The sequence below is a fragment of the Austrofundulus limnaeus genome, unplaced genomic scaffold (genome assembly GCF_001266775.1).
Source record: "Austrofundulus limnaeus strain Quisiro unplaced genomic scaffold, Austrofundulus_limnaeus-1.0 Scaffold27, whole genome shotgun sequence".
Taxonomy (NCBI): Eukaryota; Metazoa; Chordata; class Actinopteri; order Cyprinodontiformes; family Rivulidae; genus Austrofundulus; species Austrofundulus limnaeus.
The window spans coordinates 3035796-3052642 of record NW_013952429.1 but is presented as its reverse complement, the minus strand read 5'-3'; the positions used below and the strand labels follow the sequence as shown (position 1 = coordinate 3052642).

Here is a 16847-nt window from a genome sequence, read left to right as displayed (position 1 = left end):
GATGGATGGATGATGGATGAAGGATGGATGGATGATGGATGAAGGATGGATGGATGATGGATGAAGGATGGATGGATGATGGATGAAGGATGGATGGATGATGGATGAAGGATGGATGGATGATGGATGATGGATGGATGGATGTTATAAGTCTTGTCTCAGTTACATCATTAGGTCATTTAACCCTGAAGTCACAGAAAAATGTGTAAAATAAGGAATAAAAAATTTAATGCAATGCAAAATGTGTGTGATCATTGAAGAGGAGTTTTCTTACAGTTCGTCAGGGTGGGGGTAATAAGTCATGTATGAGGATGGCGCTCTGTAGTTAATATAGAGTTGCCCCCCCCCCGGGTGGTCATGACCTTTGACGGAGGGAAAAAAACGCTAAAGAAAAAAAGCCCGCTGTCAGCAGTGCGTAGCTAATGTTAATCGCGATCATTACAGTCGTAATCAACTTTTTAAGGTACAATAGACGTGTAATTATAGCTCGCAGTAATTCGTAACAAAAGGTAAATATAAAAACTTGCGACAACTATCCTCACTGAAGATTATTTGAAAAAGTCGGGTGTTTTGTACAGTGCTCGTCGCTAACCACGCACTTTAGCTAGCATCGAGTTAGCTGAGAGTTTTTTTTCCCTAAGTTTTAAAAACAACGTGGTTTATTTTCCAACAGGTAAGTTTAACTGTTTCGGAGTCATTTTTACGTGATGGAACAAACTGAGGGGCAGCTCCAGCTGGACGATTCTCCACAGGGACTAGACGCATTCATTGACTGGCTGCTGGAAGACCGGATTGACGAAGAAAATCTGGCGTCCGGATTCCGAGGTGAAGCAATCAAAGCTAATTTTAAAGCTTTGTTACAATTTGGTGACATAGTTGTTACTTTATTCATTTCAAACTTCATTTGTCATCCCTTTTTATTGTTTATGTACATGTATTTCAGAGATGGAGGACGACGAGAACCTGCTGTTGTTGGCTGACGTCTCTCTGGCGCCACCGTGTGGTCGCTCTGCGTGCTGCAGCTATTCGGAGGAGAAGCGGAATGAGAGGAGCCTGCAGGAGGACCAGCTGCAGCTCCAGCTCCAGTCCCTCCTGAGCAAAGCAGATGACTTGCATGACTGCCTCATCAGTGGGTGGGTTGCTGGTTAATGCGTAAAGACTGGTTTCAACCGAGTAGGTTTTTTTTAAAATTATTATTATTATTTTTTTTATTTTGACAGGCTGGGACATGTGGAAAAAGAATCTCTTCATGCTGCAGTTTCAAGCTTCCTGTTCTCCTGTCAGCCTTACTTTAACCACCTGGAATCCAGAGCTCGCAGCACTGTGTCACAGTACTCCCATGTGCCCGCTGATATGTGTTCAAAAGTAAACATCTGCAGATCCCCTCCACTTTAATTACGACATTTAGGAACAACTTTCTCGCTCTCTGTGTGTGCAGCTTTTAGAGTTCTCTCAGCAGCTGTGTGACAGGTTGGAGCAGCTGCTGCTGACCTATGCCACACATGGCATCCTCAGCTTGAATGAAACCGAGCCTGACAGGTACAAACTTACAAACTATAGGTTCATGATTTCTGCAATCTGTAGTCTCTTTTACCAAAATGATCTTAATATGGATAAATGTGGGCAGCAGTTGATATAGCTTTCAGCTCATGGCAAGAAGATCGCAAGTTCACCTCCTGGTCTTTCTGTGCATGTGTGAGTTTTTCCAGTTTCCTCCCACAGACCAAAAACGTGTGTTTGTTGCATTGATAGCTTACGAAATTGTCCCAAGGTGAGTGATTGGTTGTCGTTTTTATTTCTTCTTTCTGCAACTTGTAATATGAAAATCACCGTCTTCATTTCCCCCCGATCTCCTCTCACCTCCTAACCCTTGACAGGTTGCAGACCCCCTCCTGTCCTGACCTTTTGGTGCTCCTCTGTTTGCATTCCCAGCGTGTCTCACTTCTGTGTGGGTCAGACCCAGCTGGGTCGGCTGAAGCTGACCATTTTCCGTTACTGCAAGCCGACGCCGTACCTGGCCCGGACCAACACCGGACTCTACAAACGCATGCGCTGGAACGTGGAGAGGCTCCGAGACCAGCAGGAGGATGGAGGTGCTGAAGAGGACGGGGAGGAGGCGCACATCGACTAGTGAGTCTGAATACTTTCACCTGTTCAGCAGCTTCATCTTTTCACATTTATTTCATTTATCCGTTTCATTAAAAATAAAATACAAAAAAATAAAATGAACTGAAAGGCAGCAGAAAGAGGAAGAAAAAAAAATCTTATATGTGCCTTTCTCATCAAATAAATTTATCAATCTTTATGCAACAAAACAAAATAAAAAAGTAAAATTAAAAGAAACCATCAAATTTTTCTTGAACTAATAATTGTCATGTTTTTAGAAAGATGTTTGACCCACATGCAGAACACTCTCAGGAGACAAGGAAAGTTCAAAAGGTTTATTTACAAATAAAAAGCAAATAAGTTAAGAGAATCTCCTTCTGGGGCTGGAGACCCGGGGGAAAGGAATTCACTGAAGGCAGAGGAGAATATGATGAGCAACACAAAAATACTGAGGAAATGATGAGGAACCAAAAAACTTCTCTTACTTGGGTTGTGAGTGAGCGTCCACCAGAGGGGGGTGGTTGAGTGAAAGACAAGTCAGTGCAGTGCAGCCAGATAGTTGGAGGGTGGACAGATTACCGTGCGGACCGGGGACAAAGACCTTGAAGCTGTCAGTCTCAGAACTGCTCCAGGAGATCTTGGGTTCTCGAGGAGGCTCAGGGAAACTCTGGTAGATGAACCAGGAGGTGGTGGAGGAAGCCTTGGAAGGAGATCGCAGGAGTTAATATTAAAGTTCCACAGGGGAGAAAAAACTTCTCAGAAATTAGCACAGAGAACAAACTGTGGGAGCACGAGATACCATTGCAGGCAAACACTCAGGTACTGGAGAACTGACAGCCAACTCCTTTTATCCCCTGGATGATTGCAGGAGAGGAYCTGCAGGTGTCAGTGATAATCAGTGGTTCCGCCCTCCAGTGACAGCAGCTCCAGACTATCTGCACAAACAAACTGAACACAACAAAAACACACCCCAAAACCAGGTTTCTAACAATAATCCATTCTAGGCAGGCCCTTTTTACGTTATTTGTTCGAARAAGAGCAGGTAAAAGAGACAAGATCTTTTGATTTCCTGCCCTTCTCATACTCATAACATTTAAATGTTCTCACACCAGATAAACACATTATTCCCACATTGAATGGCATTTAAATCTTACATTCTCATCCTTACAAGTACAATTATTTATACATTTTAGTATAAATAATAATATTGAGACACCCATCCTACATAACATATTTCCCAGTTTTATCGCTTGTCACAGAAAAGCGAGGCAGATGGATGTTGAACCGTTGTAGTACAGGTCCCTGCCGTTACCCTCTGCATTCCTCCACCTTTCAGCTACTTCCTGTGTTACGAGGACATTCCCAATCCATGCGCCGAGTCCGACAGCGAAGGCGCCGGTCACGATGGCTTGGTGAGAATGTGGTCCATCGGTCAGTGGATACAAGTGAACCCTGACCCCTCAACAGAAGACATTAACGACTGGTAAGTTTAAGTCTAATTACCAGTTCAACGAACTTAACATTTAAAAGCCTGACCTCACCTGGGAACGTTCCAGGATCCTGTGCGAGGTTCCAGAGGGCGACTACAACAGGCTKCTGCTGCTGGGCCACGACGAGCCGTCCAGCTGCAGCGCCACAGACTACCTGCAGCAGCTGCTGCTGTCGTGCTGCATCGATTAAAGTCACGAGTGGCGGTGCACATGACTCCAGTTGGATGTGTTTTTAAAAATGTTTTGAGCCACACTAGATGTCTCCTAGAATTTAGCGTTCAGTTTTTTTATGACAAGTTTTTGTGGGTTTTATTGTGAAGAGGTTTCATGTTAATGCATGCTACTCAAGCTGTGACAAAATGTCATGAAGCGAAGTTTTATACGTTTTCATAGTTTTGTGGGTTTTAAAAACAGGGTTCCCGCAGATCCTTAAAGTCTTAAAAGGCATTGAATTTGTAAATCCAAAAATAAGGCCTTAACGTTAAAATGGCTTAAATCCATATTTCAGAGGTCTTAAAAATGGTAACATATTTTAAAGTAGGATGATTGTAAATTGTCTCAAAAATTAAAACAATTGGTAACATTTTTTATATATGTATAATTTACACATTTTTTCTCATAGTTGTTCTGTGTTAAAATAAACATTTGGATAAAATTGTCTCCAACTGTTTTGTTTTTTTCCACATTTGTTTATTGTGAATTGGGTCTTTAATTTAATTTCAAGTGACRTTAGAGGTCTTAAAAAGTCTTAAATATAACTTGCCTTAAGCTGTAGAAACCATGTAAAAGAAACATTTTGAGTAAAATTGTCTCTTTTTTCTTTCCATTTGTTTATTGTGACYGTCTTAAATTTGTAAGAACCCTGAAAGAGCAGTTTGTTGTAAATAAGCTCAAACCAAGTTATTAAAAAAAGTATTTTATTTACATTAATTGCATCCAAATCATTAAAAACACAAATGTGTCAAGACAAACAAGAAAAATATCAATTTGAGCTGCCATATTCAGGGCTTTAGGATTGATCGCCCCGTTTACTTTAACAGTTTCATATAGATGAGGACAAACAGTCAAATTTTTATTTTTTCAATAAATTAAACATCTCAGTAAAAGAAAAACAAAAACTCTGATCCTGAGTAGCAACTGCAGTCCGTTCACTTAAAATTTAACTCCAGAAAACTCTTCAGTTCTACTGACTGGACAAAAAAAAGGCATCTTAAAGAATAAAATCTACCATTTAACCACCAACACATTCTCATTTTCTATTTAATAAAACCTATATACAACTCCTAAACAACTTTATAGCTCTAAAACTCTGAAATAGAAAAGTAAAAAGGCGAGACTCTTCATTACAGTGATCAGTCTTTAAACAACACAAACCATGGGTTTAATGGTGCTGAAAGCCAAATGTTTTCAGATTAACACTTGCACGGCAGCTTTCAGTCCAACAGTTTGGTTTTCATGAGGTTTTATAAAAACTCCAGAGGGCAGAACAGCAGGCCAAGGAAAGCAACAATGGAAGACCGTTTCAAATAGACATAAAACTGTAGTGTTTCTAAAACTCTCCACAAATAAGCCTCATTCTGTCAAAAACAGACTTTAAGCTTTAAACGTCTACAGACGGACTGATATCACAGGACAAAAATACTTCAGAGTAAATCACAGCTTCAACAATGATCTGAGGGCCTCGTCTTTACAGCGTTAGTGGAGAAATATTGGGTATAAATCAGGTTTAGACACAGCTGGAGGCCTGTCACAATTAGGCATCTGTGCTTTTTTTGCTTTAAGAAATTTTAATTTGCAAATGTAAACAATGTAAGGAAGACTGCGYTGAAAGAAATGAGAATAGAGCTGTGACCATTCTTTATTGCATGAATGTTTCGGTTGTTGAAATGGAGAAAACCCTGAAAGAATCAAAATTAAACAAAAACTGACAAAACCAGAGGGTAGAACTAGGAGAGAACACTGTTTCAGCCAAACATTAAACTAAAGTCACATAAAACTCAATTTAAAAACCACTCAGTGCACGTTTAGGGGTTGATCAAATGGTGCCGTTTTGTCAAATTTAACCACAGTAAAATGTTTTTCACAGGGATATACATTTTATTTAATCAAAAGAAAATAGCCTATGGATTCTAATCTCAAGTAAAAGTTAAACATCATCAGAACCACGCCCAGCACTCGCTTTCTCTCAACGAACTGTTAGGTTTTGTCAAGTCAGGCTTTAGAAAGAAGCCCGCCCGTTTCATAAGACGCTCCTCTGGACTGCGCAAATAAAACTGKGCCAAAAACCATGTTTCTGCAAGATTAAACTTCAAAAAACATGTAAACAAACAAAAAAAGCACAATAACGAACCCTCATCAGAGCCCTGCTCCAGTGTTGAAGGAAAACAAAAAGTTGAACTTTGGTTAAGAACTAAGTTCCAAACGGCTCAGACTGAGATCATTTCCTTTGCCTTTAGGGTTTCAACTCAGCTTAAAAACTAAAATAATAATAATAACAATAATAATAGTCATAACAGCAATAAAGAGCAGACTCCTTTATAGTTGCTAGATTTCACCTGATAATTCGTCAAAACTGTGATGAATAGAAGCCTCCCGGAACACAAGAAACAAGTCATTTGGTTACTTTTCCCAAAAAATCTCAGTTATCGTCTGGCAGTGAAATAAGATGAAAAGTTTTGATTCTAAAAACTGCACGAGATCACAACCAGTAGTTGCAGGTACTTCACAACCAGTTTACTGCTGAGAGATTGATAAAAGTACATTTGACACTACCAGGCAAAAAACAAAAAAAGAAACCCAGTTTCCACCCTGTTACTGGCAGTGATGCATTATGGGATTGTGCCAGGATGATCTCATGGATTTGGCTGCATTTGTTTGGAGTGATGTAGGATATCAGGTGTTTGTGTGTGTGTGTGTGTGGGGGGACGACGACAGAGGTTTTGTTGGAGTGGTGTCGTGTTGTTTTTGTTGACTCAGATTTCTGTGGGACACATGAGACTCTCATTCTTCACTGGCAGAGTTGGAGCGGAGACAAGGTGGGAAATGAGKTTTTAAGTGTTTTAATTTAAGGTTTAACATAATTTAATCTCATGTTTTAATTCATAAGTAGTGTTTTCTAAAGCATAAATTTATTAATTTGGTTCTCTTCTTCAGCTGCTTAAAAAAAACGGACATAACCTGAAGTTTACAAGCAAATGCAGCCTTTTTGATCTAATCCTCACTTATTTAAACCAACTCACTGCCTTGCTACACTCCTCCGAAAGACGTCACCGGAGGAAATAAAGAGAAGTTTGCATCGATACGCTGGAAGAGAAACGTCCTCTGCTTCCACTGTGCTGCTACCAGGCCTGTAGGTTGTGCTTGTTTTCACAGTGACGTGAGAATTAGAGCATCTGTAGCAAATGTCCTTTTTAAACTGGTTAAATATAACGTTGGTTTGTTGACTCGGTCATCTACGTTTTAATAATACAGCTTATCAGAATTTAAGTGTAAAAAGTAAACAGCTTGTCTGAAATGTAGGACATTTCAAATACCTTTAACTTCACATTACATTGAAGGTTAAATATCAAGTCCAGAACTCGTCGGCCGGTCGTTCACAAAGACAACTTCCTCAGTGTGTGTGTGTGTGTTGTTCAGTGTGTGTTGTTCAAAGTGTGTGAGTGCAAACAGTGTGGGTCCCTCAGTGATGCGTCTCCAGCTCCACCACTGTCCACTCCCCCTGAGGGGAGCTGCCGGTGGCCTCCGGGGAGAAGCTGCTGACGGAGGTGACGGTAGCGGAGGGAGGGGTGAGGGGGGGCAGCAGACTGGGCCACAAACTGCTCTCCAGGGGGCTCAGAGTTCCTCCTGCACCCCCCGGCAGCAGCAACAGGGAGGAGCAACCGTCTCCGTTTAGCAGCAGCGTCTGATTGATCAGCTGCTGGACTATGTCCACTTTCTTGCCCCAGTCCAAGTCCAGGGGTGGGGGGCGCTCTGGAGACTGGGTGGAGTCTGAAGGGAGGCTGTCGGACAGCGAAGAGTCTCCGTGTCTGTCCTCGTCCGACCTCTCCGTTTCACTGCTCGTCTGGTGGTTTGCAGCTGGTTTAAACTCGTCTTTCGTGACATCTTGCTCATCTTCGTCCTCGTCCTCACTGTTCTCCAGGGCTTCATATATGGTGCAGAGGCCAGAGGAGGGGGACAGCAGAGCCGCCTGCTGCAGCTCCTGCTGCCACTGCATTATCTGCTGTCTCTGTTTCAGCTCCTGCTGTTGCTGCTGCAGCTCCTCCTCTCGCCTCACCTGCTCCTTCACCTCTTCCTTCTTCCTGGCCTCCTCTTTGTTCCTCTTCAGTTCTTCCTCCGCCTCCTCCTTCTTCCTCCTCTCCTCTTCCTCGGCTCTCCTCTTCCTCTCCTGCTCGGCCTCCTCCAGCGGCCGGCTCTGCTGCTCGCGGCGCTGCTGCAGCTCCAGCAGTTGCCTCTGGTGCTGCTCCAGCCTGCGGAGCTGCGGGCTCCTCGCCTGCAGCCCGGGGCTCCTGGGCGGGAGGTCGGCGCAGCTCAGCTTGGCCGAGGGGACGGCGGCGACGTGCGGTTTGACGATGTCGCAGTAGATCCGGGGGTACGAGGAGTGATCGCGGCGGTGCTGGTGAGGCAACGCTGTGAAGCCTGTGTGCGAGAGAGGAAGCAGGAAGCATGGTTACAGAGGTGGCATCCAGAGGTCAGACAGCAGGGCAGTGATTACAAGCGGGAGGGTGTAAAGAAGAATAAAAGGCAGCACTGTTGAAGCCAAGCCCGAAACGGTCTGCCTGCAGCACCAAAAGGTTCTGAATTGGAAATCAAGACAGACATTTGTAGTTTGAGGACAGAGAGAACAGTGACCCAAAGAAAGGCATTGGGGGTGGCTAAAGTGGTGGAAAATTTGTGCAGAGAGCAAAAGTGCAAACTTCAAATGATTTCATTTTATCTCAAGATGTGAAACCCAGAAAGATTGATTTTTTTTAATGTGCCAAAAAAAATAAAAAATAAAAAGCAGCCAAACTTCCTGTATATGCAATCAACCATGATGAGGTGAACCACAGAGACRAGCTTCAAAACAATCATCACCCAGGAGTGAAGTTCAGTTAGTTAAACATGCAAGAAGCTCCCCATGCATTTACACACATCCAGCTTCACAAAAACTGAAATAATATCAATAGCTTGGCTTTAAAAGCTGGGGGGGAAAAAAATACCTAAAGCCGAGCTATTTAATCCCCCACCAGGGCATACACGTGAGATGCAACCAACTTATTGTGCAGCAGCGACATGCATGAGCTCCATCAACACCACGGTGCTGTGGAGCAGTGAAGCAAAGACTGGTTAAATATAAAAACATCAACACACCCGCACAGATCTTGGAGGGAACAAGTTGAGCTGGTTCCTTCTGGAGATGATAAACGTCGTCAGGCGTTTGGTCCTCAGAAGGCAGAGTCTGGCTGAGCGACCGATCGGCTCGCAGCATTTTGTTCCAGTATTATTTTTCCAAAACCAGATTAAGTTTTTGACGTGGTCATCAGGAAAACATTTTAAATCTTAACTGAGCTTCCAAAATCCATACATTTAGTGTTTTACAAGAGAACGCAACGCTTAGATTTCTCCCCTCTGTTGAACAAAAAGACTTAAGGCTCCAGATTGTATATATTTTTTAATACTAGGGGTTTTCTAAAATCTATTTACTTATTGAAAAATACGTAACAGCATGACCTGCATCTCCTCGTCTTTAAAGATCTTAATGTTAAGAGATGTGAATTTGTGCGCAAGACATAAGTGTACAATAAGAATAAATCACAATAAAAAAATGTCTAATCTTTATTTAAATTTATGGATCATTATGCAAAACAACAAAAAAGGAAACGTATTGGGTACAACTTAAAGTGCAAAAAGAGAACAAAAATAATTGTTTATCCAGAAAACAGATCAAAACAAATCAAGTTTTATTAGTCGTTCATTAAAAAAAGGATAAATACACACATGAAACATGATAAACTATTGAACATTTCCTTCAGGTGTTTTTCCGGTCATAAAACAGAAAAGTCACATCCATGCCAGTGCAAGGGAGCCATATATTTATGCACCMAATAGAACCCAAACACACTTAAAAACTTAGATGGACCAAGCTATTGCACATACAGGAGTTGAAGCCATACGAGGGAAGTGCCACTGCTGTCCCCTCAGTCTCCACCCACCACACACTTTTTTGCTCTCTGGTTTTAATTTTTAAAGTACACGCTTGATTTATATCCACCCCCAGAGATTTCAGGACAAAGACGACTACTAGAAGAGAAGCTAAACAGGGCCAGAAGAAGGTTATCTGATTACTTGGACAGTCAGAGAGATTAACAACTATACGTTACCTGCAAAAGAGTCCTCAGTCTTTTCACAAATAGCAGAATAGTACGGAGGCTGAATATCTTCTGGCATTTCCTCTGACCTCTGCTCGTTGCTCAGAGCAGAGGAGGGGTCCGATGCAGACACTTCCTCTGCGACGTGCCGAGCTCCCTCCGTTTCCCGTTTCCCACAGTCGATGTAGTGATGCTCAGCGTCACACTGCTGGGTGTGAGGCTGCTGAGGGAAGGACGGATCTTTAGCCTCCTCCGGGAGCTCCTCCAGGGAGAAGATGCCGGGGCTCTTGATGCAGCTCTCTGTGGACTGGGCGTTGGAGCTCGATGCTGTCGTGACGCTGTCAAAGCCGTAGGACGTCAACGAGGCCGCTGAGGGTGGGGTGGCTTCTTCACCTGCTCCAGCCTCGGCCTCCTCTCCCTCCTCCACGGTGGACAGACTTCGCTGGGTCAGGGGCTGCATGTCAAAGGTTGTGTTTACAACCAGAGTAATCTTCGAGGCCACGTCCAGCTGAGCCTCTCCTTCGGTATCGCTCGCCTCGTCTTCTGTTACAGAAGATGATGAAGGGTTGGACAAGGGGGCAGTCGCAGGGCCCTCCAGGATTTCATCAGCCGGGAGGGTCTCTGGTTCTGCCTCCTCCTCTAATTCTTTGTCTCCAATGTCTGGGTGCACGCCCAGGTCCTGGCTGTTCAAGTCAGGCTGCAGGGAATGCGCAAACATCTGAGCAGCATCTGGATTGTGGTCATCCTGGTCCTCAGGCATGCTAGTCTTCCTGTTCAGGGTGTCTGATGAAGGCGTTTCTGGGGCTGGGGTCTTCACTTGTGCTTGGTTGGACTCAGTATTTAGTGGTTCACTCGTGGCAGTTGAACACTGTGGGATGTCTTGCATGTTAGGACCAGAAGGCGCAGGTTCCTGCTCCTGCCAGTCCTGGGCCGGGGTTTGAGTCGGGGTCTCAGAGTCTGCTTGCATGGGGTCGGTCAAAGGGCTCGTTGCAGCTGCAGCATGTGTGGTGTCCAGAACCAGAAAAGGTTCTGCAAAAGGGTTTGGTTGTTCCCACTGAGCAGCCGGGGCGGAYGGCAGCACAGGTGGAGGAGGGGGCGGCTGGGCCACCCTGTTCAAGTTGTCCAGCCTCTCATCTTCAGCAAAGTCATCCTCATCTGCATTCCCATAACTTTCAAGCCCACTCTCAGTGACTCCCTCACTAGCCATCTCCACATCATCGTCATCCTCCTCTTCCTCCTCCTCGTTGACATCATTGTCATGTCTGGGTCTCTGCTGCTCGTCTGTCCGCTCCGAGCCCACATCCATGTCACACACCCGGTCGCTATCGTCCTCATCTTCATCCTCATCGTCGTCAAAGTCATTGACGGGTATGTCAGGAACTCTCTCAAAGTCAGGAGAACCTGCAGAGGCTCCTTCCATGTCCATGGCTCCTTTCAGACTGCCGTCTCCCAGATCATCTGTGCTCTCTGTGCCCTCCAGGACACCGGGGGCGCTCAGCTCTGAGGCCCCCTGCTGGCTGCCGCTCACCTCCTCCGAGTCCAGCTCCGAAAGCAAGGCGCCACCAGCTCTCCAGGCGGAGCCCGCCACTGGTCCACCTGACCCAGGGCGGGAGTCCTCTGTGGGCTGAGTGGTTCCACTCATTTCAGACACAGAAACCAGCTGGCTTCCTTCCCGTTCTTCATCCTCCTCCTCCTCATTCAGATCAGCAGGAGGAACCAGCTGAGGGACTGAGTTAGCCGCTGCTGGGAYGGCTGTAGATCTGGAAAGAGTGTCGTCTGCTTTTAAGTCGATGTTTTSTTGAGGCAGGTCAGACACGGGGGGTGATGAAGGCCTGGCCGGGGAGGAGACCGGCTCTTGCAAAGTTCCTGATGTAGGACACTTTTCGAACAGTTCCACGCTAACAGATGCTGGTGGCGTGGTTCTGACAGGACTTTGTGAAGAACAGGGTGCTGCTTTCTCTTCTGGTTCCATCTCTGCTGCAGGATGGTGGTCTGAATCATGGGTGGGGACCTCCTCCACTGCAGAGGCAACATTAGATATTTCTTGCTGTAAGGTCACTGCAGCCTCTGCAGGAGCTTCTGCTTCAGTTACAGCAGCTTCAACAGAACTAGCTGTGTCCTGTGCTTCTGCAGCAGGTACTTCAGCAGAACTACCTGTGTCCTGTGCGTCTGCAGCAGGTACTTCAGCAGAACTACCTGTGTCCTGTGCGTCTGCAGCAGGTACTTCAGCAGAACTACCTGTGTCCTGTGCGTCTGCAGCAGGTACTTCAGCAGAACTACCTGTGTCCTGTGCGTCTGCAGCAGGTACTTCAGCAGAACTACCTGTGTCCTGTGCGTCTGCAGCAGGTACCGCAGCATTTTTCTTCTTTGCACACCAGAAAGGTTGGACAGTTTGAGTGGGCTTGATTCCATGTTTTTTTGCAGGGGAGCTATGGCTTAAAGTTTTGCTGACCGGAGAGGCCGGTGGCGTTTGGCCCAGAGGAGGTTTGTTTGTCAGAGGGAGCCGCGCAGCAGCTGCAGGTCTCTTCGTCGAGTTGGGTTTTGCTGGATGCGGAGGTTTGGACGGGAACACCTTGGCATCAGCAGCCTTGGTTGTGGTGGAGCCTTTGGGAGCAGAGATGAGTTTCATGGTAGGTTTAGAGGGTTCGTGTTTTTTGGTAGCAAGCGGTGCTGTGTCTGTTGTGGGCTTCTTGGCCACAGCAGCAGAGGCTGGTCGACTAACATCTGATAAAAAAAAAACAAACAAAAACAAAGTTAAGATAAGAGACCAAGAATGTGAGATGCATTTATACAAACTTATTTCAGACAACCTGCATCTGATAACAATGCCTTCTCACCTTTCTTGGCAGCAGCAGTTTTAGGCATTTGTGTTGCAAGGGTCCTTCCAGCAGGCGGTGCTGTGGYGACTCGAGAAGCAGCAGGTTTTGCACTTGCTGTGGTGGAAGACTTTGTTGCTGTTGCTCGGGATGTTGAAGGAACTGCAGCAGGCCTGGAGGCAAAGATAAACGTTTTCCTTTGGCGTGGTTGCAGAATATCGCCTTTTTTTTTTAGCAAAGATCGAAAACAGTCAACTGCTAGATGTACAAATCCATTTTACCGTACTGAGAAAGTTTAAGATGGAAGAAAATGAAATGGGGTCGAGTACGACGGTAAAAACAGAAGTATGAGAATTAAATAATTGAAAAAACAAAAAATACAGGCTGATAAACCCATTACCTTTGATTTGTTTACTAAACACTTCACTCATTAAGCGTAAAAAACAGGACATTTGTTTCAAATTAAACTTTCAGAAACTTTAGGAGGTCTTTATCATCAATTACAACAATCTGCAATATAAGATTTGACATCTCCGACAGGGTTTCTGATGGTTTTCAGTGGGGCAGCATGCCTGCACTCAGATGCCGCTCCCACTGCACAATAGTCGCCACAATGACCAATTGTTTCTCCAAGATGAGACGACCACTGTACGGCCACGAAGCCAGCGCTGCAGCATTTTGTAATTGGCTGCCATTAGACTGAAGATCTGGGCTGCGATGTGATGTGCGGCCCAAAATCTGAAAAGTGTGTCAGGCCTAGAAAGCCTCTGCTTTTAAAGATAAATAGCAAAAAAGAAAAAACAGGCCAAGATCAAGGCACAGTACTGAAAGTTTTAATGAATAAAAAGAACTAGAAATAAAAATGTCAATAATTGGTTTAGTCTTAGTACAATCCTGCTCTGCACAAAAACATTTGAACAGGAAGCAAAAGTGAAGATGGGCAAACTGAATTATTGATACAGACTTGGTAAGTGAATACAGAGGATAAGGGTGTTCAGAGACAGCATTCCTTTATGACACGGCTTTATAATGAGTCATAATTCATAAAAAAAAGGTTTGATAAAGAAACGAGCCTCGGTGATGACTGCACTATTACACACCGCCTGTGGGTAGTGACTGGTGGTTCTGTTGTTTGTGAATTGGTATAGATTACATTTCCTGCCAACAGAGGATTGAAATCAATACAAACCTCAGCTAAAAAGGAAGATGAGAGGCACTACACAGCCGTCTATGTAATTTTAATGACCGAACACAGCGTTCAACAGAGCGGCGCAGCAGAAACAAGAGCTTTCTACACTTCTGCAGCATTCACAAGTGTTTACAACAGATGCATCACATCTGTCATGATCTGCTGCGTATTGTTTGCCAAATATCAAATAAGAGGCAGGAGGAACACATCAAGACCTTTTTCAACTCTTCACTTGTGACTCTGTTGTTTTAAAGACAATCATTTAACTCGTACATAAGCTGTTTGCCTTTTTATTTTTAAACTAAATAGGCAGCATGTTGGATCCGAGATTGCATCAAACATTTACAAAATCAGGGTAAAAATTTCCAGCCTTTTGAATAGTTTTCATTGCTCATCATTTTAAGTAAAACAAATTGTAATGAAGCGCCTTGTTTGGCTGATAAGCTGTCCAAAACCGATTTATTCTTTCCTGAGAGTAGCTGACATTCCTGGTGTTTGTGTAAGTCTTCAGTCATCTCCCTGACAAAAGGCTAAAAGCCTGAATCAGCTCAGTGGAGAGTTCAGAGGAAGCGCTGCAGCCTAGCAGCAGCCGGGCAAAGAGCCTTGGCTCCAACAAAGCCTTAGACACCCACTGTTCCTGTGATAGACACCACGGACTTCTATTAGAGCAGTCTCCTTACAAAGACTGTCAGGGAAAGATTACAAAGCTTCATCAGGAGTGGGAAACTGAAAAACGCAAGAAGACATAACTAATAAAAAAAAACAACACCMCAAGAAACATCCTAAGCACCTCAGTTTTCCACTTTACACCATTTAAAAATGGTGTTTGAGGCACAGAAAGAACACTTAATAATGAAATGACCATTGTACTGAACMAGAGAATGATGCTGGAGCAAACACTGGCTAAACTGTTTGAAATCAGCAAGCCCAGCAAACAGACTGAAAGAAAAAGTACAAGTTGAACATGAGCAGTCTGCCCAAAGCACTGGCCCCGATATAAAAAAGGAATGATCCAAGTCAACAGCTATCTGCCCTGGGGAGTTAGGTCTGGTTTCTGCCGGAGGGAGGTTTATTTGAAACAAAGAGTTAGTTCTTCAGCGTCACCAGCTCTGTTAACGCCGTCTGTATCAGGTCATTTTGCAAACATGACTCATGAAGTAATTTTAACTTAAATGACCAAAAAAAAAAACCCCTACAGATATCAGTCTCTCCAATGTTTTGGACAAAAAGTAGAAGTCAGCTAGTATGAGAATATTATTCTTGAACACAGTGACTGTTATTAGACCTGTATTTTCTAAGCGTATGGTTAGAAGCATCCATACCTCGTGGCTTTAGAAGGTGCAGCAGCAGGTCGTGTTGTTGAAGTGCTGGATTTCAGAGCGGTGGAACTTGCAGGTTTGTTTATTGTAGCTACACACAAAACAAAAAACAATGAGAACTTTTGATTTTTAACAAGCTTTCTAATCCATTTTACTCAGTACAGACTCACTTGTGGTTTTGGGTCTAGCGCCATTAGCAGCCTCAGCTGCTGGTCTCTTAGAAGGGCCATTCATTGTTTTTGGTCTGGTACCATTTGTTACTGTGGTGCTGGTCAAAGACRTAGTCTTGGCAGGTCCAACGGGCCTCTTATCAAGCCCTCTAGTTTGGTTCCTAGCTGTGGAGGAAGCAGCTGCTGCACTCGCCGGTCGTTTGGGTACAGCTCCTGCTGCTGGGGCTTTTGATGCAGTCGTCGTCACCTTCCTGCCTCCGGGGGCAGTAGCAGAGGATCTGACATCGTTCGCTGTGCGGTGCGAGGCAGTTTCTACTCGTGAGCTGCATCCAGGAGCCGTGGACCGAGCTTTACTTCCACCCTCTTTTGATTTGACTTTAGGCTCTGCTGCTGGGGGCTTAGCTTTGGCCTTYGGAGCAGCCTCAGTTTCAACTGTGGGCTGAAATGGAGCCTCCTCAGTTACATTCKCCTGTAAGGAGGATGACTCCACCGGTGCAGCATCTTCAGTAGGCTCTGTGGTCTCCATAGTAACCCCATCCGGCTTCATCCCACTCCTGAAGTGTGGAAATCAATTTACTTCTGTCTGACTGGTCTGGAGGGTCACACTTGTCCTCCTCAGTGGCTTTTTGCTCTCACACGTTAATGACCTGTGGAAAAAAAGGGAAAATTTATTTCAAACGTCAAAATCCCAATAAATGCTTATTTGTTTTGCAATATCGTGAATTCAGATGATAAAAACTATTTATGATAGGGGAGTCTTGGGAGGAATTTGGGGGAGACTGAAGACAGGAAGTAAGCAGTGCAAGATGCCAGAAAAAAGTATTTTTTTTTAAATCAGCAACGTTTTAATATAAATACTCCATTTAACAATCATGCATTTGAAAAGGCCTAATGAACTGCTATTCCTAATAGAAATGGAAACCAAATTCCCAATAAAACATAGTAAAAAAAAAAAAAGGAAAACTGCATCTTGGAAAACAAAATGGTTATAATGAAAAAAAAAAAAAAAAGAAACACACAGCTAAAGTTTCCTTCAACATCTGGAAACTAAAGAAAAAAAAGCTGTGGTTTGGTGTACTGAAAGCTGAGCGAAGCCAAATCATTCCCTGAAGATCAAGGAGCTAAAAAAACCCAATTATTGTCGAATTTGAAGGTTTTTACCCCCTCTGTTAAGATTCATGGTCATTGCGAAATTCTGTGATTTGATAAAATTGTTAAACACGGAGGGAAAATCTGGAATGAGTTTAAAAAAAAATAAACGAAAAATTTAAACATCTGTTCAAAAAAGGAAAGCTGTGAAGGATGAGTGAGAAGACTCATACTAGCTTTAGAGCTAAAAAGGTTTGTTACTGTGAAAGTATAGACGCTGAATCCACTTTGGATTAGCACCAGCTTTAGTCAGATATTGGC

At 44.0% G+C, this 16847-nt stretch overlaps 2 protein-coding genes and 1 long non-coding RNA gene across 4 annotated transcripts in view; 1 reads left to right on the top strand and 2 right to left on the bottom strand.

Moving 5' to 3' along the window:
* The first annotated feature begins 414 nt into the window (after nt 1-414).
* Nucleotides 415-4172, top strand: cunh19orf67 (chromosome unknown C19orf67 homolog). 2 transcript variants are annotated; one of them, XM_014004844.1, is made up of 8 exons: nt 415-509; nt 674-825; nt 944-1133; nt 1221-1365; nt 1439-1539; nt 1933-2130; nt 3443-3589; nt 3663-4172. In XM_014004844.1, the coding sequence occupies exons 2-8, from the start codon at nt 708-710 to the stop codon at nt 3784-3786; spliced, it is 1023 nt and encodes a 340-aa protein (XP_013860298.1). In that variant the 5' UTR covers nt 415-509; nt 674-707; the 3' UTR covers nt 3787-4172. The 2 variants fall into 2 exon arrangements, with proteins under 2 accessions (XP_013860298.1, XP_013860299.1); XM_014004845.1 differs by lacking the exon at nt 415-509 and adding an exon at nt 574-673 and having other exon boundaries at nt 753-825.
* On the bottom strand, nt 2428-3408 carry LOC106515184 (uncharacterized). The gene is made up of 2 exons (XR_001309969.1): nt 2906-3408; nt 2428-2806 (listed from the first exon to the last, which is right to left on the bottom strand). It is a non-coding gene; the product is annotated as an uncharacterized LOC106515184 (long non-coding RNA).
* A 3039-nt stretch (nt 4173-7211) lies between the features above and the next one.
* Nucleotides 7212-16847, bottom strand: part of prr36a (proline rich 36a) — an 18833-nt gene continuing 9197 nt past the window's right edge. The window contains exons 2-6 of the mRNA XM_014005007.1: nt 15438-16084; nt 15271-15358; nt 12781-12932; nt 9956-12667; nt 7212-8231 (exon numbers count right to left, since the gene is read on the bottom strand). Of these exons, the coding sequence (XP_013860461.1) occupies nt 7276-8231; nt 9956-12667; nt 12781-12932; nt 15271-15358; nt 15438-15984 (4455 nt within the window). The 5' untranslated portion in view covers nt 15985-16084 and the 3' untranslated portion in view covers nt 7212-7275. The remainder of the gene's footprint in view (nt 8232-9955; nt 12668-12780; nt 12933-15270; nt 15359-15437; nt 16085-16847) is intronic.